The 24,716-nt window shown below is 39.2% G+C and overlaps 1 protein-coding gene across 2 annotated transcripts; it reads right to left on the bottom strand.

The window, feature by feature from the left end:
• Positions 1–812: 812 nt before the first annotated feature.
• Positions 813–24,015, bottom strand: LOC146458180 (transient receptor potential cation channel subfamily A member 1-like). 2 transcript variants are annotated; one of them, XM_085091136.1, is made up of 31 exons: positions 23,929–24,015; positions 23,094–23,298; positions 21,701–21,857; positions 20,518–20,702; positions 19,207–19,314; positions 18,610–18,718; positions 17,834–17,931; positions 17,692–17,739; positions 17,053–17,177; positions 16,400–16,448; positions 15,617–15,814; positions 14,777–14,860; positions 14,409–14,491; positions 13,135–13,296; positions 12,474–12,585; positions 11,608–11,777; positions 10,971–11,058; positions 10,331–10,390; positions 9,864–9,938; positions 9,604–9,674; positions 8,934–9,081; positions 7,725–7,823; positions 6,542–6,708; positions 6,334–6,394; positions 5,344–5,418; positions 4,889–4,945; positions 4,629–4,799; positions 3,767–3,835; positions 3,553–3,672; positions 2,572–2,690; positions 813–1,653 (listed from the first exon to the last, which is right to left on the bottom strand). In XM_085091136.1, exons 2-31 carry the CDS (start codon positions 23,289–23,291, stop codon positions 1,545–1,547), a joined length of 3,375 nt encoding a protein of 1,124 aa, XP_084947262.1. In that variant the 5' UTR covers positions 23,292–23,298; positions 23,929–24,015; the 3' UTR covers positions 813–1,544. The 2 variants fall into 2 exon arrangements, with proteins under 2 accessions (XP_084947262.1, XP_084947263.1); XM_085091137.1 differs by lacking the exon at positions 23,929–24,015 and adding an exon at positions 23,462–23,554.
• Positions 24,016–24,716: the final 701 nt, after the last annotated feature.

Raw genomic sequence — 24,716 nt, forward strand, 5'->3', positions numbered from 1 at the left:
CAAACACGACTAGAAAGCGAAGCCTGTGTTTGCAACAACAAGGTTTTAAGTACTCTGTAAAAGATTTACGTCAAACTGTAACGAAGGTGATCAGCTTTAGGTTTGTACTTTCCAATCACGCGGACGAAGACTGACGCTTAAAATCATCTACTGATTGGTTACTCATAGGATAAAAGCACATCAGAAGATCATTTCTATTCGGCGAGGTCATTGAAATCACACCATAAACAATTAGAATACCAATTCTTTGGAAAATAACGGAGTTGTGAAATATTTAGCCCAAGGCAATTTTAATGCTTTCTTAGTATAATTCCATTTATTTATTTCCTCGATGAAGAAATTGCACCAAAAAGGTGCCAATTGCTTACTACAGGTTGCACAGAATGCAAGCCAAAGACAATTTAAGTGACATTTTACGTAACATTTGACAACTTAGTGTACACTTTATGCACAAAAGAATTCACAAAATTACTTACTTTGCTAAGAAACTGCAGCGATAAAATGGTATGACAAAGGAGAACATAATATAGAAATGGAAGACAGAACATTAACGCCAACTGCCTATTGTCGGCATTGTAGGTCCTTAGAAATTCAATTGCCTGGCTGGCTATTTGAAAAAGTATTTGGGTATTACTGGCTCTCTTTGATAATTATTTGGTCGTATAGTGAAAATGAGTGACATCATTTGATCACGTGATTTACTATTTATATTCATTTGACACGGTTATCATATATGATAATAAACTAGAGGAAATAGAGATTTCAGAAATGTGCGGTAAAATCCTCCCCCCGCCCCCCCCCCCCCCCCCACACCCCCGTGTTTGGTACCAAATTGTTATTTTTAGGGTCCTGTCCCGGCATGGATTAATTAGGTTGTATTAAGGAAGAAAAAATGTTACATATTACGCAAGAGGGTTGGTAGAATATGTTGTAAAAACTTGGAAGCCATGGTTCTGGTTACAAGAATATTTGTAAAAGTAAATTAAAATATAAAGCGCTTCAGTATGATTTTTTTGCTAATTTCCATAATGTGAGTCATATATTTTACTCAAAATTCTCGCGTTCAAAACATCTCTGAATAAGTTGCACAAGCGCGAGCAACTTGGCCGGAGCTTAACATTGATACAAGAAAATGTGCAGCATTTTGAAATATTTTTATTTCTTAAGGCTTATTTCATTCGAAAACTGGCTTAACAGCTACCGTCTAGGACAGGGGAAAGGTGGGGTATAGTCTAAAACAAAGTTTCACACTGGAAGGGTCTGCTCAAAGATTCGACCCTTTACCGTGTAACATAGCAACTTTTACTTTAAAGCAAATGAACAAAAAGCACACAAACACGGTAAGTTTGCTACCATATAGTGGGATGGGCGTAAAAACAGAATATTTTTTTAGGCTGTTGGAATGGTAAACAAACTGATTGCAGAATAACCTGACAAATATAATTTTGTCAATAAAGGTACGCTTCGAGGCGGTGCTGCACAGTTTTCAGTGCTTCATCCGATCTCCTGATATTCAGGACTGCCGGGAGATGTGTTTAGTGATTTCAGTCGGCGTCATTCAAACTTCTGCTGACGTCATTTTTGGACATGACGTCATACATCTTTTCCAGCAGAAGCCGCTGTTCACGCATCTCGCGGCTCAGTGAGTTTGTTCTGATAAAGAAAAGAGAGAGACAGAGAGAAAGGAGATTTTAAACATGTGTTCTTGTTTTTCTGTTTAACTGGATACCTAATCTCGTACCCAGATCTCCCATGCTCACATTTCGACATTCCCGAACCAACTGAGATCTGGCTACGAGATTACTGGATACCAAGAACGTTTGTGAGAGAAAGATCTATGCTAAGTTGCAGTCCTGTGGAGGGAGGGGAGCGGTATCCGCGTCAAAAGTGACGGAAAGGTGGGAATGAAGGGTATCATTTAATAACATTAAATATCAATCTGAGCCAACAAAGCATTAGCCGCATTAGCCAGTAGCGAATACTAAATACTAAGCTAAAAAAATTCCATGCCTATTTTCTTTATGCATACACACCATTTCTACACGACTTGATAGTCGATAAGGGTTGTACCTTGACTAGTTCCTTGACCTTTCTCTGTCTTTCGCCACGATCCATTCATTTCAAGCCCGTAGTCCGGCCGATTGATCAATCTGAATTGACCGAGCTAGCGGTAGACATTACTATAGGAACTATACGACTGGAACTAGGCGAGGCTACATCCTCATAAACCTATTACGCAATAGGCCATTTCCGAGTTGCTTCGAACCTCATTATGAAAGCGAGGCTAAGTGCAAAGTTTTGATTATGAAAATTGGTTTTCATTCATATGCAAACAAAACTCATTCCCATGTGAAAAAGTTGCACTTAGCCTCGCTTTCATAATGAGGTTCACTGCAACTCGGAAATGGTCTATAGAAATCTCTTGCTCAATCTAGCAAACGAACCGAGCTTTGTTCCTCGCATTGATGTTTCACGGTCTTGTAGCTTGTCTTACAAGCAAACATGTAGCTTGTCTTACAAGCAAACAAAATCTTTGCAAGGTAAATAATACGATAAAAATCTTCCTTTTACCTTTTTTCCTGTTCTTTCATTTTGGAGGTGAAAAACGTCGACAATTTATCGACTACGTTTTTCTCTGCGTCCTCGGCTGAATATGTCGACTTTCCACTTACCAAATAATCTCCAATACCCTAAAGCAAACAAAAAATAATGTTTTCATAGGAGCTTTTAATAGCGTTTTAAAGGACGAAAGTGCCATTTAACCACTGTTAGTTAATATGCATTTCTTATATAGCGATCGACTACCCAACAGAATCGAGAACGGGTATAGTGTCGTGGACTGGAGTTTGGATGACTGATCGTGTGACTGTGAAATCAGAAATTTGAAGTAATCGCCTTCATTTTGCACTAAGCATCTTAATTTTATTTTTTTTTGCATTTGTTTCTTTTTTTTTTAAGAGACAAACGGTAATATTAAATATATGACAAACAGCATAGAAATGCTCAAATCCGCTTTTTACGTTTACAGTTACAGTGGACCAATCTATTCTAAACAATCATGTATAAGATTTGCAAAAGAGCTGCCAGTAATAGAGTATTTAGTTTTTCTGTAGAAGCAGGTAATGAGTTCCACAAGCGGCGAGAAACCGAATAAGTAAAAGACCTGGTACCAAGGCTGGGAGAAAATTGAGTTGGGTAAAATCAGGAGAAACTCGTCGATGCAATACAAATTGTATATCAATTTTACAATATAATGTAATGTCGCCTTTCAGCCATTCAAATGAAAAAGCTAAGCTAGTTGCGTCTTTCCAATTTCGTCACGGCTTGGCAAGTTTACGCTGTCGTCAGCACAGGCTCAAGAGACAGTTTGTGGGACAGGAGCGGGCCGGGGGAGAGGAGGGGGGAATCCGCTGAGAAGGGTAAGTGCAAAAAGAACGTAGAAAGCTAGGGAGAGACAGCACGTAGGATCTGCTCGTTTTCTTAGCATGTGCGCTTCTCCCAATGATCCTCCGTTGAATCTCTGATTTCACTTTTACAAGATCAGTGGTATACCTTGATTTTCTGGAATACAGACTTTGCCTTCTTGTTTGGTCTTCTAATGGACTCCTTCTGATGCAAGCGGTGAAGAACCCATAGTGGCATCTTGTCTCTAAACTCATAAATCAATTCGATCTAACAAAATACACACAACACTTTGCAACTGAAAGTATAGTTAACAGAATAATAAAAATCACAAAATTTTGAGCTCGAAGAAAAATTCGTCTACCTCCAAAGATAAACGCTTGAATTCCGCATTTTTCTGGATTGAGTCAATGTCTCCAACAGCAAGACCGATCTGAAAAGTGTATCAGAAGTTTATACATTACGAAATGTATATTCAAATATTGGGATTGGACAAAAATTTTTGCACGGATTTCTGACGACCACTGAATAAGGGCAATAAGGCGTCTTCGGCAATCTGAGGTTTCCTGGGAAAATACTTTGAAGATATATTTCTGGAGAGAGCGATAGGTCAGTAAATTATCTGAATCAAGGTCCATTTTATGTGAATAATTTTGGAGAATGTGGAGGTGGAAGATTCTAGTCCTTTGCTGTTCGTATGATGTGTTACTGTTTAGCTTTTTACATTTGAAAGTCAAGCGGAGCGGTAAGGCCATAAATTGCGACTTTCCTTTAGTGCTTTTCGTTTTCTGTCTTTCACACACACAAAAAAACATTTCAAGAATAAATTCTTCTTTTTTATCATATTCTCTGTGGAGAGAAATTAAAGGGTAAATGAAAGCTTTCTCAGTGTTTCTCTACAGGTGGGAAACTCTTGGCTGTTGCGAATGATTGACTTGCAATACTCCTAATTACTTTGTATGGGGAAGGTGGTATGGTGCAAAGTAGCGGATGCTGCTCAATATTTTGCTCTTAAATTTGAAAGCATAAGCCATTTTGATCAGTCTTATTCAACTTTTTGACTCATTTATTGAAACAAATCTTTAAACCGAAAATGTCCGTTCAGCAGGACTAAACTGTATTTACTTTACATACAAGCAAACAAACAAATAAACAAACACAAATTACATTCGACACTTGATTCTGAAGTGCTCCAAATCTTAGTAAAATTGGTTAAAAAAACGTACCGTCAGATTCATCAGAACTATCGGCATCATAACACAGAAGGCCAGGAAAACCAAGCTACTCAAAACAGGAGAAAACAGCTGTTGATCAGTGAAAAAGCGCGTGTACTCGATCTCTCCAATTGTCATGGCAACAACCTTCATGATTGACATATCTAATGATCCAAACGGATCCTAGAAAAGAAAAACAGGGATGTTTTAGAATTTCCACGTTTCTAACAAAACAATATGAAGAAAAATTCATTTAGTTTCTGATGTTCTACCTGTTGAATTTCTTCCTGTAATTTGCTGTCGTTCATCGTCATGTTAAAGGCCATGGCCTGCGTAAGAAAGGTATCAAATAAATCGATTGGAAATAATTATAATTCTTACTGTATATACTTAGTTCTGTCCATTTTTACATACTCTCATACTATTTGCTTTTGCCGATTTGCTTGCAAAATATTCTAATACCCAGGAGTCCCCTGTTTTGGTCGTCAGTCATTACAGAAAGTAGAGATCTTGCAATGATTGTGGAGAAACGAACGGCTCTATGTTATACGTCAAAATAGTGTCATATCGAATACTAGTAACTATATATTGAATCCAAGATGCTTGAGGTCCTAAAAATGCTTTTTATACCTTCTACATTTAGAATTATCTACATGTTCAGGTTTTACCCAACAAAGAGTTTAGATGGGCTGAGTTAACAACTTACGGCAGATTTTGTTGAACTTACATTAACTTGTTTTGAGAGAAGCAGTTGAAAAACCAGGGCAAAGGCAAAGACTAAGATGCAGAACATTATGGCCACCTGAAAATCAAACAAAAACAATGAAATTTGTTTGGTTATCGACAATCTTAATCTCAAAGCAGATCTTAGTTAGGTGTACGTCCTCAAACGGAAAATACTATTTCTGCAGACAATATCAACTGCAAGACGCCAATGATAAGTTTTGAAGATGCTTCCTCTAATAGATTTGAAAGCTCTTCTTACCACAGTCTACATGACATTTAATGCCACTAGTGTGATTGCCTGTTTTTTCTTCGAACGCAAGATTCTGGAGCCACTTTGAACCACAAAAAATGATGCACAACGTAACGCCTTTCTTGCTTGACGACATGCTACGGTTTTCGCAAACTGAATCGCTCAGGTCAATCACAAAAAGCGCAAAATACAACCATGAATACAACCAACAAGAACTTCAAGAAATACATGTAAATAGTGTTTTCAGCGGTTTTCAATTGACCATGTTCACCGTCGAAAGTTAAGTAGTTCCGCGTTTGCTTTGGTTTTGCTCTACTGCAGTACTCGCGCCACTGTATCAACCAATGAGAACTGAAATCAAAACTTGCTCACACGCGTTTTCCCGCGCTCAACATCGGTTATATACCTGTACTTTCTTCAGTTCTGATTGGTTCATTGGTGTTGTTCTCGATTGTTGTGATTGGCCACAGTAATTACTTTGATCCTGGTTTTATAATATTCAACGCTATTCCCTTTTGAAACGCGTGCGAGCAAATAGACAGGTCGAGTCTCGATTGGTTTGAACACATTCGAGGCCCCTCTGTGTTGAATTTGGAACTAGCTTGACTAGATAAAGTTGTCTTGCCTTGTCTTCTCTTAGATATTCTACAGAGCTGAAATTGAATAAGCTGGATAACCAAGAGAATTCGTATCGCTCCAATTTTTGAGTCATTTCTAATGATAACATTGTTCTTTACGAACCTTGCCCAACGTCTTCAGCACAACAAACAACATGGTGACGAAGACCCCCGATTCAAAGATGCTAAAAAGGGTAAAGAGTGTGATTAGTTATTTCATGATTTAGAGACTTTAGGCATATAATGCCGATCTCACGTTTGTACTTTCTGCTGAAATCCATCAGTATTCTTGACTTACAACTCGGAATGAAGTAATCAGAAACGAACCAAACCTTTGCAAATAGAGCAGAAGGGAGACGTATCCAAAGAGAATAGAGATGACGAGGAAAAAATATTTATTTGATGGATCCAAACCCATCTGGCGAGACAATACCGCGAACAGTGCCGTAGAATACGTACAAACTTCTACAACGTTGCTTGTTTCAATATATCGCCATTTCTGTAAGACAAATACAGAAAAAAGCATTGATAATTTTCGTGATATCTCATGATATCATGACAGTAAGGTGTTGAGATTATTCCGATTACTTTGGGAATCATCATTATAAAAGACGCTCTTTTCTAACAACACATTTCGGGGGTTGATTCGTAAAATGATTGCGGTGGTCAATTTTGAACCAGCACATTGAAGGAACACACCTCTAAGCCTAAAATTTTCTCATTATCTCATGACCAACAGCTAATTCACTTTAGCTTTAAATTGCAATCTAAAGGAATAGATTTTTAGAGCGGTTTTCAGTGTCGGAAGTAATTGTGTTTTTGCTTTGGTTTTGCAGTACTACGCTCTGTGATTGGTTGATAAAACTCGCCCCACTTTCTCAACCAATAAGATGTAAAACCAAACTCAATTGTGACTTGCTCGCACGCATTTTCCCGCGCTTGGCGCCGGTTACATATATTTGCTTCGAATTCTGATTGGCTCATTGCGCTGTTTGCATCTGCTGTGATTGACCAGAGTAATAACTTTGGTTTTGATTCGAATGAAAACCGCTCTAACTTGTAGAATATTATTTCCACATACTATCCGTTTTATACGTGAACGCACTAACTAATGACGCCAAACTTTATCCTTAAGCTAGTTATCACTGATAACACACTCTGGCGATATGTACTTTTTCAACTATCTAAGGACTCGTTAGGGCTCTAGCCGCTTTAGGTTTAGAGTATAACAATAAGAAAATCTCTCTGTGCCTCGAGCTGAGAATGATTTATTTGCTTCTACCATCAAACAGACCCATTTTGGGAGTTGTGGCTGCAGGAAATCGATTCTTGCAGGCATTCGACCGACCGACCGATCGACCGACCAACTTTGACTTAGTTCTGCCGGGAAAATATGCCTGATATTCAGTATTGGTACTATCAATACCGTGCTAGACTGTACGTGATCGACTGTCGGAAAAAGTCATTCCTTTTGCACTCATTGCGTGCCTATGTGCCTGTACCCAAAGTACTTACTTCAGTAAATGCTTGATGCGCTTCATTGAGAAGGTAGGCTACAGTCATAACCGCCAGGAAAATCTCCCAGGACTCTATGTGTGCAGTGATACAGGCACCCTGAGGAAAACAAGGGCAACAGTCAGTTAAACGATAGCCTGAGTATCAGGCCTATCGGGGGGAAGGGGGGAGGGGGGAAGACAGGAAGGTGACTCCTCTTCTCCCCCTCCCCTTCCCCCCTCCCTTTTGGAAGGTCTGATACTCAGGCTTGTTAAACGACTTCTTTGACTGCAAACTTACTGATCTACCCGTGACTAGTGAGTTCTCATAATCACCCGGCGGCCGACAGCCTTCGACAATACAGAAAACAGAAAAAATTTAGAACAAAATTCAATCTTTCAAATCTTCACTTTTAATACGCGTGAAATCAACGAACGCTTCTCATTCAACTACTTTGTTCTTGATTTTCACGTTACAGTGCATGTTTCTACCAATAGCGTAACTCTACTGCTCAATATATGAACCACACACAACCCACAATTTCTTGATAGGTTCTGACGAAGGGTTAGTGCTCAAAAGGTAAGCTTTTTTGTATCTCTTACAGTGGCCAAATTATTTTATCAATTCAGTTGATAAAACTAAGCATTTGCTTTTACTGATCCTCCACCAATGCAGCATCTGAGTTTAAAGACGTTACGAACCCCCTTCCCTCCCCCTTCCTTTATCCCAGTGAGTTACTCTGAAGTACACCTGTATCCGGTTTGATGAAAAATGATAAGGTATTAGGCCCTTTGTCTTACGCTTCAATGATGGCAAGGTACTGCAGAAGTTAACTATTTGATTTTCAGTAGTTGTATGAAAGTAAGGAGTATTTCTTTTGACAGATCTTTGATTAAAAGCAGTTCACCTTGCGCTATTACACGAAGAATTGAATCTTAGGTGTATTGAGACAAGCTTACTCATAGGCTTTTCTTGGCTTCCCGGATTAAACCATTTGTTACCAATCTCTTCTAAAATGATCCCTTTTAACCAATTTATATCCCTGAGAATCTATCCTAGTTTTGAACTTCTGAGATCAAAATTGAAAACTAAACCAAACAAGCGTTTACGTTTTCACAATCTAGTGACACTTTCTATCAAAGGGAGTTGTGGAATCGAATTTGGCACTATTTTGCTGAAGAGGGTAAGAGACGTTGGAAAAAACTACTTTTTAAGTGAGCAAAGCGTTACCTCTCTGACTGGTGTGATCTCCTTATCTTTGGGATAGCCATGAAGTAAGAAGTGCTTTTGACCACACAGCATGTATAGCGACAAGTTTGCCAAGTAAAAAATGTACAGCACAGCAGAGAAGTAGAAATACCTGACACCAATACTCCGCCTGTAACGAGAACAAGTGAAAATGATTGAACTGCATATATCAAATAGACGAGCAAAACCCTTGCTCTGAGAGAAGTAGCAATAGTTTGCCGAAGATGATAATGATAATGATGATGATGACGATGGTGGTGACAATGATGATGATAATGATGATGGTAGAAGAGGCGATATTGATGATGATGATGATGATGATGATGACGACGATGACGAGGGGGAGGGGAGGAGGAGGATGAAAATAATAATAAGAAGAAAATGATGAAGATGATGATGATGATGATGATGATGAGGGTGATGATGGTGATTGTTATGTATTAGCATATTCAGTATTCAGTAGCATATACACGTGTACGTGCATATTGTTATGTATTAGCGTATTCAGTATTGCGTTAATAAACTATTCAGATTTGGACCGGCTGCGAGCAGCCACAAATGGCGCAGTGTTGTTCGGCTTAACATATTACAATGATGATGATGGTGGTGATGATGGTGGTGGTGAGTATAAATTCACAGGAAAGCCGCTTACCATTTGCATCGCATGAGTTCGATAGTGAGTGGATGGAAAATCAGTTCTTCGTGTCCATAGTCCAACATTGTCTGTCAAGAACAATTGTAAAATTAATAGTTAGATAAGAAATTCCCCAATCTTACATGGCCCTGACTAGCGGCTTTTATGATTTATGGTCATTTCCTTCTTTGAATGCTCTTATTCTTTGTTTCATTTGTTACATGTGTCTAGCTGGAAACAAATACCACAACGCCTATTTTGAATGTAGATTTTGTTACCTTTGGGGCAAAGAATGGACGTCCAGTACTTAAGAGTGTAGGAATGGGATTAACGTATTCAAAATTGTAGGTTATCTGAAAGAGAAAAGGGAGATAGATAAGGAAATATTCTGCTACATGATCCTGTAAAAAATAAAACAGTGTAGATACTTATCACGCTATATAAAGTAAACCTAAAACACGAGCTCTATACTGCATGATAGGTATGTATAGAACGTTTTGAGAGCAAGAAAAAAGCAAAGTTTGAGCTATTTGTAGGCTATAGAGTGTGCACGGCGGCCATGTTGGAGGACTAAAACAATAGAAGTTATTTGCATAAAAATAGAATATATTACCCAAAGGAAAATCATTGTATTGTTTCGGTCCTCCAACATGGTCGTCGTGCGCACACTCTATATAACAGCGCCAGCAAATTTGTTAACTAGCCTTACCAGATGAAAATAATAGAGCTATTTATAGTACTTTACCGAAAAATCCTCGTCCGAGCTCAGATGGGGCGAAGTTTGAATACATTTATCCATCACCACCTTCAAAAGAACATTATTCTGCTAATCAGTAAAACAATCATTATTTACCAAAGTTACCGTAAAAGGAGATTAAGGGAGTCAGTCACGAAATAAGCGAGCGGATTGTTGCTGAGGAACTCGAATTACACTGCGCCAGAAATTGCAGTTTATAGCAACTGTCTGTGGATCTGCGTTTGAAAAATACAGCATCGTTTTTTGTTATAACAAAATGATACTTTTGCAAAGACCAGGGGTAAGTTGCATAAAATTTAACGTTGGGCATAACTGCTAACGCCAGACCTTCAGTCCAGTCACATTCAGTATAATAACGTCTGACAATAGCATTTACGCCCGCCGTTTGCAACTCGTCCCAGGTGTTCCTACGAACGCACTAAACTGAAATATGATTTCGAGCGCTTCATGAAGGAAATATAGGTAAAATGTGTACCAGATTACCTTTTTTGAATGGTTTGTTAAATGAACTGAACTTTCCATCATGTGTGTTTATGGCACAGTTTATCAAGTGTAAAAGCAGGTCAATGCGAGTACCAGATAATGCATGGGGATGGAAGTCATTTTATCATCGGTTATCTTCACTTACTTTTGCCACAAGCGGGAAAGTCTCGATCAGACTCTTTAAAGGAATAAAACTGTTGATCGGGTTACACCGCGGAAAAGCCTCTTTCCACCTGAAGAAGAGATTTTTTGTCGATTCAGTATGGGCTGGTTCACACTGGCAACGGAATCGGAAGCGTAAGGAATCTTCTGTTCCAGTGTGAATCACAAAACGGAGACGGAATCGCAACCGTAGGCTTGACGGAATCAGAATCGAAAGGAGTCAAGTCAAGTCATCTTTATTTAGGCAGGATGGCCCTTTCAGCACTAGGCTGGTTTTAATAGTATTAGAGGCCCTGCGTAATTTATAACTTCTACATTTATGATTCCGCTTCGCATTTCGTCGCTTGCAATCAGGTGTGAACTGGTTGATCGGAATCGCGAGCGCAAACAAAAGAATTAACCAATCACATGGCTCATACCCAATCCCTTTACGTGAGATAAAGAACGGAAAAAAGGCGGCCTTCCTCCGTTTTGAACGAAAGCGAGACTTCCGTGTCTGCTTCCGCCGTATTGATTCACACTAGGTCAAAAGATTCTTCTGATTCCGTCGCTAGTGTGAACCAGGCCTATAAAATCATTGCGCACTGCGCAATTAAAACGGTCAACAATAAAAAAGGCACCTGTCGTGTTTGATAATCTCCATGCACACGTCTTGGTGTCCGTTGGATATTGCAGCTTCTAGACATAGTTTTCCGTTTGTGTTGGTCATTCCCAAGTCTGCTCCCCTATCAAGCAACAGCCGTAAAACCCTCACTCGCCCACGGCTCGCTGCTGCAATCAGAGCTGTGCACTGTCAACAACACAAAATGACACTACGTGAGAAATCGCCGATAATCGAGGAAAATCACAAGTTTTCTCGTAAATCTTAATAGGAATTTTGTTGTGGAAAAAGATTATTCGTTTCAGTTGGGGATAAACAAATCTTAGACTATTAATAGATGAAACAATTCACGCACGGAGTTGGGGCATTTGAATTGGAATCGAATCAAAAGGAAAAATCGCTTTACTTTTAATTGGAAATGTTTTTAGCACGAACGTTTTAATTGAGGACTTTGCAAGTTCATAGCAGAAAGTAATATCACCGATGGGAAAACGTTTTTCCTTAGAAAATCCCGACAGGCAGGAGTTTGCTAAATCACCTGTATATGCAAAGTGTGTACCTGTTCATTTTAATGAAAAGAAGCATAGAATGACTAATTTCCCGAAAATTGATAAACTAGAAGAAAGCAGCCTTCTGGCCCTTTAATAAGCAAGTGTTGAACTAGAATAGGATACGAGCTCTCGGTAGCTCAGTAACCCACAATCAAAAAGAGATTGGAACACAGCACTCGTCCTGCTCTTCCAATTCGCTAACGTTTCTTGTGAGTGATCTACTGTTTATTTATTAGCTTTCCTGAAGTCTGGTTTCGCTGCCTTTTGTGACAGATCCGAATGTCAGGAAGCATGGAAGTAATACCGAGTTTATTAGAAGTTATTTTTATCATACCCCGTTTTTGTCAGTGGCGTCAATCTTAGCTCCTCTATCAAGCAATATGGCGGCTGTTATTGGACAGCCACAAAACGCCGACAGAATCAGGGGAGTCAAACGCTCATCATCCCTAGATAGAAATTCAAATTATTGTTAAACAAAAATTAACCAAAAAACGTATTTGTTCGGATTGAAACGTTGAAATAATGGTTCAGTTTTGTTAACAATAACCCTATAAGTGCACAGAAATTAGCATCATTCATCTTTGGCTCCTGATGGCTACGATGGAATTGGATTGCAACTTGAAAAAATTGGCCAATTTTTTCAGGTTCCTCAGTTCTGAGTATTTTAGAAAAATTGTTAAAAACTGATTATAGTTTAGTCTTCCTCAAAACGCGTTTTGAATGCGTTTCAATCGCATTTTGAACGCGTTTTGGACGCGTTTGAAACGCGTTCAATACGCCTTCAAAACGCGTTTAAAACGCGTTCAAAACGCGTTCAAAGCGCGTTTAAAACGCGTTCAAAACGCGTTCAAAACGGGATATCTCCAATGGGGCGAACAATTTAGTTCTGGCCATCTCTCACACCTGCTTTTTCGAAAGAATGCCTTGCGTGTTTGAGATTGGGGAAATTTACTGTATCCCAAAACAGTATGGTCGAATGGTTTAAAAAGTATAACCTGCTGTCCACTGCAGCACCCTGATCCAGGAGATATTTTACCACAGTTACATGACCGTGACAGGCAGCGAAATGCAAACAGTTCTGAAGACGGAAATCCGTGCAGTGAATAGAGTCTGGATAAGCCTCTAACAACACACGAACACATGAAAGGTCGCCATATCTAAACAAAAGGAAAAAAATTGCGTTTGTTATTAAGTGAAGCCAGTGGAGGCTCCGCGCTCTACAAACCAAGTGACTTGCATTAGATATCTTATTAACCATGGCAGCAACGTCAGGGAATTGTCAATAGGAAATAAAATGAAGTTAGCGATTAATCCAGTTTGTTTAAAAAAAAAAAAACAAGCTATATAAAGAAATTGAACTCATAGGGACGACTTTATACCATCTTTTGTTCACATTTTCGATAAAACCTTTAAATTGGGAGTAATTTCAGTCATTAAGTTGCAGTGGTACAGAGAAAGGCAAAGGCAATTGTACGTAAATTTCTCATTACCATCAGCTTACGTGTAAGGACGTTAAGCTATTGGGAAAATCGTGAGACAAACATTTTTAGGGCGAAGTGCTGACATTTTAGAGTGAAGTGTTAACATTTTCAGGGCGAAGTTACAGCCATTTTTAGAGCGAAGTACTGATACTTTTAGGGCGAAGTGCTGACATTTTTTGAGTGAAGTATTAACATTTTCAGAGCGAACTTTCTGCCATTTTTAGGGCGAAGTGCTGACAGTTTTAGAGTGAAGTAATATTTTCAGGGCGAAGTTACTGCCATTTTTAGAGCGAAGCACTAATTTTCTAATTTTCATTGCGCAGTGCAATCACTTTTAGGGCGAGGTAGTTACATTTTACGGCAACCCACTGACATTTTAAGGACAAAGTACTAACATTTGCACGACGAAACCACGCATTGCCGAGTTAAATCCATTAAGCGGAAGTTTTCTATTTCGCACTGAATGTCTCGAAAAAATTCGATACAAAGGGGAGTTGCAGAACGGAAAAACATGTATTCTCCGCTGGTATTCCAAGTAATTAGTTGCAGTTGTTTTCGTTTCACACCTGCCGCACCTACAATTGTGCATTCTGTTTTACATACATGTTCTGATTGGCCAAGTATTAGTATTTATACTCTCCGCTGTCTCCTGAGTACCATTCACGCTTGCGCATCCTACCATATTTCTTGTGTGATTTGTTTGTCTTACGGAAATTTAAGGGTAAAATGATTTACGTTCGTTTTAGCGAAGCGAATTAGAACGTAATACATTTTTTTAAATGTCTTACTCTACGGCGTAATGTAATGGAATCCTTTCATCTTCATCTTTGATATCCAAAGCTGCACCCGCCGTCAGAAGCTCTTGAATTATCTGTTATAAATAAATGTTGATATCATGAACTTCTCGTCTAATTTATTCCTATAACATTTTATTTGCTATTCTTTGTATCAGTCATAATTTTTACTGATAACTTTCATGTATTCCTCACACTGTTTTGGCTTTCTATACATTTACTTAGCCTTGCTTTCATAATGAGGTTCGAAGCAACTCAGAAATGGCCTATTGGTGCAACGCCGCATTTTCTAGTAGACATCCTGACTGAGAGAGCGGGGTCAACTCATTGTTCAAAGCAGTACGTATATAAGTGCCATTCACCTGTAAGTTTCCTTTTGTCACTGCATAGTGCAGCGGTGTCTTGTCGTCCTTGTCTTTGCTGTTTAACAAGCACTTTCCCCCAGCCTATTGCCACAAGAGACAAAAAAAACTTAAATGAACAGCCTAGACGGAAGGTTAAAATGAGAACACGAAATTTAAGCGCGCGGTTAGTTTTGGCTTGAGTATCGTTTACGCTATTGGTTTTCATTGGTTCTGAGTTTACACCCTTTTTCTGTCATTGGTTAAGAACATCATACCCCTTACCTAACCAAATCGTAAAAAAAGAGTCGAACAATCAGAAGTAAAATAAATTGAGGACAATAGGGGTATGGCAACCCATCAAGTTAATCTACATACAACGAGCGCCTTGATGAAAAGCAAACCCGAAATCAGATCCAGTATATTAATGGCTACTACGTAATATGTCGCATACATTTTATAGTCGCACGGATCCGCAAATCCCATGACTTCATTTACAAACTCCGATGATCTGTATACCTGTTCGTCCCTTCCCAAATCGAACTTTTAATATTGAGGATGATGCATGGTTACCCGCGCTTTGCAGCAGCTTCATATTTACTCTCGCTAGGTTGGCACCTCTTTAACGCCTTATCTTAATAGACCATTTCCGATATATTAAAATTCTAGTTTGGCTACGAGGGTTGGGGGAATAAAACAACATAAATTACATTGAGGTTCAGAAATGAATAATTAATTTCTGTTGTTTTATTCCCCCAACCCTCGTAGCCAAGCTAGAATTTTGATATATCGGAAATGGTCTATTACCCGGCAGTTGGATTCTAAAGTATACCTGAACACACCTCACAATTATACCATTACCTGAATGATAATTTTGAGTGTTTCGGTGTCAGAGCTGTACACCGCCACATGAAGGCATGTTCTGTGATTCAAGTCTCTCAAGTCAATTGGCGATCCGTTCTCCAGAAGAAACCTGACAGCTGCATGATGGCCTCTCTTTACAGCGCACATCAAGGGTGAAGGCGCGGACGAGTCTGCTTCAGGAGAAAGCTCTCCTCCCTTGCAAGGAAATAGACATGTTAGCTGAAGAATAGCTGGTCATCAATCTCTTTACCTCAGCCACTTTTCTAGTTTCTGTGCACACGGATCTAATTCAAAGCACTGCAATTTTAATATCAGTTCAACGCGTTTACCTAGCTGAAGTTTGTAGTTCAACTCTGCAAGAAATCAGTACATTGACAGACCAGGCGACAAATTGGAACTAAAAGGCACTAGCTTCCTTTTCCGCGTTTACTTCTTTTGAAAACGGCCCCTATTTTTGCGTAAAAATAGGGGCCATTTTCGAGTTGCTGTGAACCTCATTAGGAAAGCGAGGCTAAGTGCAAAGCTTTTCATCTGAAAATTAGTTTTGTTTGCATATGAATGAAAACTAATTTTCAGAATAAAAACTTTGCACGTAGCCTCGTCTTCATAATGAGGTTCAAAGCAACTCGGAAATGGCCTATTTCTGGCTACATTTTGACGTGTGAGAATGCTTATTCGTCGTCACATATGTGACCAGCAGTGAAGGGGTGGATCAGGTGATTTCATGGAGCAAGTGCGAAAAAAAATTAACATAAAGAAAACTGAAAGGACGCCACTAACCTCTGCAAGAAGAAGCTGAATGATCGCCACATTTCCAGCCAAAGAAGCTCTGAGTGGAAAATGTTTTGAAAAATAAAACAAGAAGTTTATTTGAATTAACTCAAGCAGGCAGCAATCTGCCTCGTCTTGGTGTTAGGCGAAACGAGGACTGGCAGAAACCTTTGATAAATGTTGGCATTGATCTAAGTTATAAACTTGAAAGCTAACTTCGGCGAAGGAATAGTTTAACATTACAAGGTTAGCACCACCAGCCATTAGGGAAAAGAGATTTTTTTAATACAACTGCAATGGTGTCTGTGCTGAAGAGTTTAATTTAGTAGTTTTGTAGTCACGAGGTCTTCACAAAACCAAATGTACGCTGATTATTTCTCCATACGGAGAATTTGCACTCTATTATTAGTCTTTTTTCTGTCAACTATGATCAAAAAAGTTAAAAGATACTCTTCTGAGTAACTTACTAATAATTTTAACTTACTCGCCAAAAATCACAATTTGTTAAGTTAACGCTTTCGGGTTGCCATTCATGTCTTAAGGAGTCAGTTTGCCCCCAAGACATTTGTTATCAAATTGAGTTGTTGGACCAATTTATTTTGTTATTCTTGTATAATTGAGAAACGTTGAATGGATGCGGTTTTATAACTGAACTAAATAACCTTAGCATAGGCGTCATTCCGTCGGCATCCTCAGTATGAAGGCATGCTCCGTTCGACAGCAGAAGTTTAACCATGTCATAATGACTGTTGGTACAAGCAACATGCAGAGGAGACGACAAATCTTCCTGCAAAGATGAAAGAGGAAAAACCATTTTGAAATGCTCTTAAGGTGTGACTTTCACTTGACAACACAAGCGCATGCGTAGAGACAAGCACAAAGGCCCATCCAAACACTGACATATATTAAGGTAAGGATCGTGTTTTATTAGTTTGCTCGCGCTTGCATTTCCCAAACATGATGAAAACTGGAATTTCTTCTTTCAATCACTCATTGCTAACCTACCCTAAATCAATCAAGCCAAATAGGTACTATCAAAACATGTTTACAGCGCGCCTGAAGACAAAACAATGTTGATGAACCATTCTTTCTCATTATATTTAATTTCTCCGTCTGTGAGCTGAACGCAATAATTGTTGAGGATATAAACAATTAATAAAAAATTTCGGGATGTCTTTTGCTTCATCTTTGTAACAAATGCTACGCTTGTACCTAAACGATGTAGCATTTTGACAAACATCATCGAACTAAGTTTAACTGCTCATGTAATTATTGCTCTTTTGCACATTCGACTAGCTTACCTGTAAGGCACATGTGTCGGCGCCGTATTTAATGCAAACCTCCGCTGACTGAAAAGAGTCAACGTTCATAATTTACCAAATGGACGTGAAATATGCAAAAAAAATTCAGAGCAAAATCTGCCGGTTCTCATTTGTGATGTACCTTAATGTGGCCATGTTGTACCGCCAAATGAAGACATGAATTAGCGTCGTTATCCATCTTATTCAAAATGGCGGAACAGGAAACACCAACGTTGGTAGCTGAAGGGAATAACCAAAAAAATACCGCAAGGATGATTTTATGTTTAATGAAGAGAGATTAATATGAATAGTTTGAGCTGCACTCATTATGTTCTTGGATAGTTAAGTTCAGCTTTGAATTTAAAACTCAAGTCACAGTTGATCGCAGAGTTATTCAAAGGTTACATGAACTGAAGTTAGGCACGATTGTAAGCTACCGTAACAGTTCTCTGGGGAGAGTGAAAGAGAGGGTTAAAGCCCTTTGCTTTATAGGGACTAGAGTTGACCGACTGGAAGTGAAGGGTTTGATGCAACGGCCGGTAGGTAACTTATCTTAGTCCGTAGCCACACAGGTGCGCCAAGGGTGATGGGAAGTCCCTTCCTACACAGGCGCGCCAGGTGTGATGGGAAGTCACTTCCCACACAGGCGTGCCTTGTTTCACACGGAGCCCATCCACTTTCATCGTCAGTTGGGAATGATCCTATCCTAGGGGCAGAGGTGAAATACTCGTGCTGACAAAGAGGACGAAACTTTAATGATGATCATTTAATGATACCTGGAAGATGATGCTACGATTGATTTGACCGTTTTCACATTGTATTTTACAACGGCACAGACCATTGATCTATAAAACGCACCTTTAGCTGTCAGAATCAGTGTCTTACCAATCTCGGGTGCGGACGGATATAGATACTTACCAGTGGAAAGTAACTTTTCTAAGACTTCATCATGTCCGTCTTTAGCAGCCAGGTGTAAAGCAGTGTATCCATCATTGTCGCTCAAACTTGGATCTGCACCATGCTGCAACTTCAATCAAAATGACGTAATAAGGGAAGTGGTCAACATTACTCGTTCAGGACCCACCAAACCACAAAATAGATCGTGGTCTCTGCTTGCACCCCCTTCCTCAACCACCAAAGATGGTGTCGTTATTGCATAACCACTCCCCTATCCAGCAGTAAAAAATGACATGATGATATTCCAACCTCACTTTTCTTGTTTATCTAGCAATGCTGACTCTTGTTAGATGAATATTTCTGTGTTAACTCAAAATTTTAGGCCAATGAAATTTTGTCGGTAATTTTCATGACAAAGGTGGTGTCTTCGACAACTCCCCTACCCGAGACAATGTGGGACCTCTTTGAGCAAGCTTGCTATGACCAGTTCCCTAAATACCATGTTTATACGGCTTCCAACTGTAATTAAAAAGTGCAATGGCTGCTTGCTTAAGACTTGAATTAACAAACGAAACACATGGTCACATTTTCAACAAGACAGCTTCTTTTCATGCTTACCAGAATCTCGATAACATTTAACTTTCCTTCTTGTGAGGCTGCGTGGAGCGGAGTAGAATTCTCGTTGTCAGTGGCATTAGCTTTTGAATTGCCTTTACTTAACAACACCTTGATCAGAAGAGAAACAGTAAGCTAACTGACGTGGGTTTGAGACGAAGACCACAAGAAAAGCGTTTAAAAAATCGCTGCCCTTTTTACTTCCACTTAATATTTAACAAGTCGGTAAAGTAAGGTAATTTATAACACGGGGAGTGCTTGCGCAATCTTCCAAGCCAAAGGCTTATGATAAAGTGCTTGACAATAATCCAGATCGAATTGGAATTTGGAAATATTGGTTTTTGAGGAGAGCGGAAAACCAGAGTACCTGGAGAAAAACCTCTTGGAGCAAAGACGAGAACCAACAACAAACTCAACCCACACATGACGCTGAGTCCGGGAATGAAAACCTGGGCCACATTGGTGGGAGGCGAGTGCTCTCACCACTGCGCCATCCCTGGTCCACTGTCAGTGGATAAAAACTCTTGCCTTACAGCTTTTTTCTGTAATACTGTGTACCATGCCGGACAAGAGGTACTACATGAAATTCTGAGTATTGCCAATCAAAGGAAAGTTCTCTATCAGTTAATTCTTGTTTATGATATTATTTACTTTGCTGTATAAAATTAAGTGGTTGGGCAGTTAACCTCATGTCCTTTAAGTTTTTACCATTGAATTCATGCCAGTGACATTACAGTAAAATACGAATAGGTACGCATTGTGTACATGTGGATAGTGCTGTGCACGTCCTACGGACCTGTTTGTTTACGGACCCTCACTCACTCACTCGCTCGCTCGCTCGCTCACTCACTCACTCACTCACTCACTCACTCACTCACTCACTCACTCACTCACTCACTCACTCACTCACTCACCAACTCACTCACTCACTCGCTAGCTCACTCACTCACTCACTCACTCACTCACTCACTCACTCACTCACTCACGCATTCACTCACTCACTCACTCACTCACTCACTCACTCACTCACTCACTCACTCACGCACTCGCTAGCTCACTCACTCACTCACTCACTCACTCACTCACCCACCCACCCACCCACCCACCCACTCACTCACTCACTCACTCTCTCACTCACTCACTCACTCATCACTCACTCACTCTCTCACTCACTCACTCACTCACTCACTCACTCACTCACTCACTCACTCACTCACTCACTCACTCACTCACTCACTCACTCACTCATTCTTACATGCCTGACGACATAATGGGTAGAACACTAAACAGTGCACTACCCACAAAACAACCCACCTCAACTACCGCCAAGTTTCCTCTTCTGGCAGCGTAATGCAAAGCTTGCTGACCATAATTCGACTGTTTGGTGACGTCAGCTCCGTGAAATATCAGCAAGCGAGCTGTGCCAGGGCTGTTGAACCTTGCCGCCATTTGAAGAGGCGTGGCATACCTGTTTTCACCTCCAGAGCAAATGTTTAAATCTGAAATAATTAAAATGATAAATATTTTAGCAAATACTTGTGAAATGTTCGTGGCTACTCTGACGTGGCGTTTCGTCTCGACCAAAAGACTCTTCAGAGACCTTCAGAATTTATAGGCAAACTCGTTGAGCATCACGTTAAAGTCCCATTCGCAAATTCAAGATGTTAGCAGTCGGACCCTCTATCGCAGAAGGATTCCCAAAGGCACGTAAACGAGTTGAAATTTATCCAATAAAGAATTGAAAAATTGTCAAATACTTGTGAAATGTTCGTGGCTAGTCTGACGTGGTATTTCGTCTCGTTCTTTCTTTCATTCATTTGTTCAATTATTTAGTTGTTTCAACATCTACTGTGGTCAGTCTTTTATTTAATCAGATTTTTTGTGGAGATCGGTCGCTGAGTTAGTTGAGTTGAACTCAGCGCTCACATGTGAAAAACAGCCTTTTAGACAGCTTTCAATTCAGCCTTTTGGCTGCCATATGATTATCCATAATAAACTATCTCTCTATCTCTCTAACTCTAATTAAACATTAATTATTGACAATATCGATCAAAATGCCAAGTATGTGGTTTCACGTTTACTAAAATTTAGTCTTACGTTTAAAAGGCCAAAGTTTGGATGCGTTATTAATGGCAAAAATCTTAGCTCAGTTTGAATTCTAGACTGTGTAGACGGGTAAGAATCCGAATCCAGTTTGCTCTGACGAAGGGCTAACGCTTGAAACGTCAGCGCTCGAATCTCTTTGCGGTGGCCAATTTACCACGCAGTACCACGGTTAGAAACTAAACCCCTTATCTATTAGGAATTTTTTAACGGACGATTCGTATTTCGTTGATTACATATACACATCTTCAAACTAGTTGCGAGGGTCAACCTTTAATTCCAGTCCAATGAAGCCATAGATTTTTATTTTAATTTACTTCATGACTTGAGATGGCTTGCATGAAAAATTACTTTAAACGGCAAGTGGCTCATGGGATGTATGACCATTTCTTACCTGCGCCTGCGTCTATGAGCAGCTGTACAATCTCCACGCGGTCATACCGAGCCGCGTAGTGGAGTGGAGCGAAACCTTCCTTGTCAAAATTGTTAACAGTTGGTGCAGTTCCTTGTAGCAACGTCTTGACTACATCCACCAGCCCCTCACGACACGCCTAAGGGAACAAACAAACAGAATATACAAAACAAAATGTCAGAAAACATTGTTTTCAGATGAAGAGCAGCAAGGCTGTTATGGCCAAGCAGCATTTGTTGGTTTTACTGGGCGACTTTTTTTTTTTTTTTTTCGTCTTACCAGCCCATATAACAAAAAGCGTCTGCAAACTTAAAAAAAAGACATGACCCCAAGGATTTTTATACAATTACTATTATTTTGCGCCTTATTTACTTAATTTTCGAAACAGCAGCGTTAGTTGCAGCTGGGTGGTTACTAAAATTTATTCTTCTCCATCGCACAAGAAATGCATGCGGCGACAGCTGAAAAGTATGACGACAAATAAATGAGATGACGCGACAAAATTTGTCCGACAGGCATTATTCCCAGTTCCAAAGACAAAACGTTCTCTTATTTTCCAGAGGTTCGAGTCTAGCAATAAGGTCATCTCTTTTCCCCTGAAATATTTGTGCATCTTTCTAAAAACAGCTTTACAGGCTACGGACGTCAGAACAAATCGAAAAAAAGTCTTCTGTCTGGTTACAACCATATTTGAGTTATAACTAGAAAGAATTTTCCAAGAAAATGTTACTTTTATATTTCGGTTTTAATCCGATTTCAAAACGATTATTACAGACAAAATTTGTTATGAGGCACAACTTCTAATCATCAACGACTTCAATTTTGACGGAAATAGGCAAATATCTTTTGGATCTTTTTTTGCATGAATATGTATTCCACTGAATATAGATAAAATACAGAACATGAAACATGAAATCTTGATCATGAGGCTTAAATGAGTATCAGTTAGGATGGACTTTCTTTGTACTGCATTTAGTTACCTCTTTAAACCAAGCAAGGTTTCAATGAAGGTAACTAAAGATCAATCAATGGACAGCACCTCATGCATGAATTTAACCTTGCGATAAGCAAACTTATACCCTGCCTTTGCTATTTTAACGCTAATTCTCCTTTCCTCTCGCATTACTTTCTAAAGTAACGATGTCTGAGGCGTTCAGCCGGTTTAGTAACGATTTTTTTTATATCTGTCATGTGCAATGAAACCTGCACACTCCAATCAGTGGTTCGCATCCTCTCCCGTTCTTAGCTTTGACGCAACCATTCAATTATTTTCATGTGAAGTCCTTTGTTTGCTTACTTACGTTGTCCTACATCCAAGCAGACGTTATATAGATTTCTGCTTTAAAATCAAGCTTTTTTTACAGCTTGAAAATACCTGATGCAATCCAACGCGATGGCAAAGATTCCTCTCCACTGAATCGGAAATGCTTCTTAGCAGAGTACTTGAAGAGGAACGCACGCATTTTTCTGTTGTGGAAATTCGTCGGAAGATCGACAGAGGTACATCTTGTGGTTCTGAGAAACTCTTTTCCTCTTCTAAATCACATAGAAGAACAGTAGTACTGCGATTCATCTTGACTCTAAAATGAACAACAGATGGCGAGATTTTTGCGTGTCTAAAAGTACTTAAAAACCTTCGAGGCTTGACTACATCTCGCTTCCTGTCTTTTGGAATAAATGCAAACAAGCGATAAAACACGCCCTTTAAATCTCGAAGAATATATAATTCAAAATCAAGCTTACTATTTTTAAGCCATGAGTGCTGAAAATTTACGGCTTACATTTACAATGCAGTACTAATTTGCATTTTTAGTGAGATTGAACGATCCCTAAAACGCAAAGTGATAAGAGTTCCACTCATAAGTTCCGTTGTCGATGTCAATTGTAAAATTATTTGAAAGTCCGACCTGATATACTGTCAAAAGTCAGGAATTTTTTAAAATCGACGAAACAATTTCTCCTTGAACCAAATAATCAATTTTCAAATATATGAACAAGTTCAAAGCTTATTTGTATTATTTTGTCAGGTTTTGTATGGAGGTGATATACAAAACCCAACATTTTTATCCAAAACATCGCAAGCTCAGTGAATTTTCACAGACATGCCAACAGGAAATCAACTTCCTTTTCTGGTATAGAAATTAATTATTTTAACTCTACTTACAACCTATAGCTACCCTATCAAATCTTCACGATAAATCAGAAATCACCTGCACTTGAAAAACGTTCAGTTTTAAAAGGGCGCTTTTAAAGCGAGGGACATGCCCTCTAGCTGTAATAACTAAATTCAAGCTTTAAATCACCAAGTGAAATCATGACTAAAATATTTCAATGAATCTAGGCCAGTTTTCTTTTATGCTAAAGTCAATACGAAATCACGAGCCCTAAAGATAATGATCAAAGTAATAAGAATGGTTTATTTTAGTTTTTCAAAGATTAATTAGATGTGAGCACCTGTCTTTTGACAGCACATCAGAAAGCAACTAAAGAATATTTGATCGGTTAAGATCTGAGCCTTATCGCTGAAATTTGTGTTTGCACTGGATGGCATTTTTATGCTTCTAGATAGAAGACAGCTTGTCAAGGATATTATTTTGTGCACAGGAAAAATAACTCAATAACCCATGCACAGATAGTCTTAAAATCGTAAGTAAGCAATATGCCTGAAAATGCCATCGTTTCAGCCGTGCTCCTTTTTTATATATATTTCTCAAAATCATTAATAATTCATCAAGCCAAAACAAAGCAAATCACCACCGTGAAGGAGGTTTGGAAATGTGATCTTAATTATCATAAAATTTTGTGAACTTTTGCTTCGAATTTCTCCAAGAATTATCAATAGTTTGAGAAGCTATATCAAACACTCGAAAGAGTGTTTCCTCCCATTTCCAAACACCTCGAAGTTGGTTAAAAAAAACTCGGCTTCGCCTCGTTTTTCCGACCTACTTCTCGGTGTTTGGAAATCGGAGGAAACACTCTTCCTCGTGTTTGATATATT

Source organism: Pavona decussata, unplaced genomic scaffold (genome assembly GCF_977016875.1).
Source record: "Pavona decussata unplaced genomic scaffold, jaPavDecu1.1 SCAFFOLD_234, whole genome shotgun sequence".
NCBI classification, from domain to species: Eukaryota; Metazoa; Cnidaria; class Anthozoa; order Scleractinia; family Agariciidae; genus Pavona; species Pavona decussata.

Bases quoted from the DNA above. Each gene is read 5' to 3' on its own strand.
- LOC146458180 (XM_085091136.1), bottom strand. From the start codon at position 23,291: ATGAATCGCAGTACTACTGTTCTTCTATGTGATTTAGAAGAGGAAAAG. The intron at 19,315-20,517 runs GTGGGTTGTTTT...CTTCTGATCAAG, and splicing joins GAAACTTGGCGGTAGTTGAG to GTGTTGTTAAGTAAAGGCAA. The intron at 16,449-17,052 runs GTTATTTAGTTC...TTTTCCACTCAG, and splicing joins GGAATGACGCCTATGCTAAG to AGCTTCTTTGGCTGGAAATG.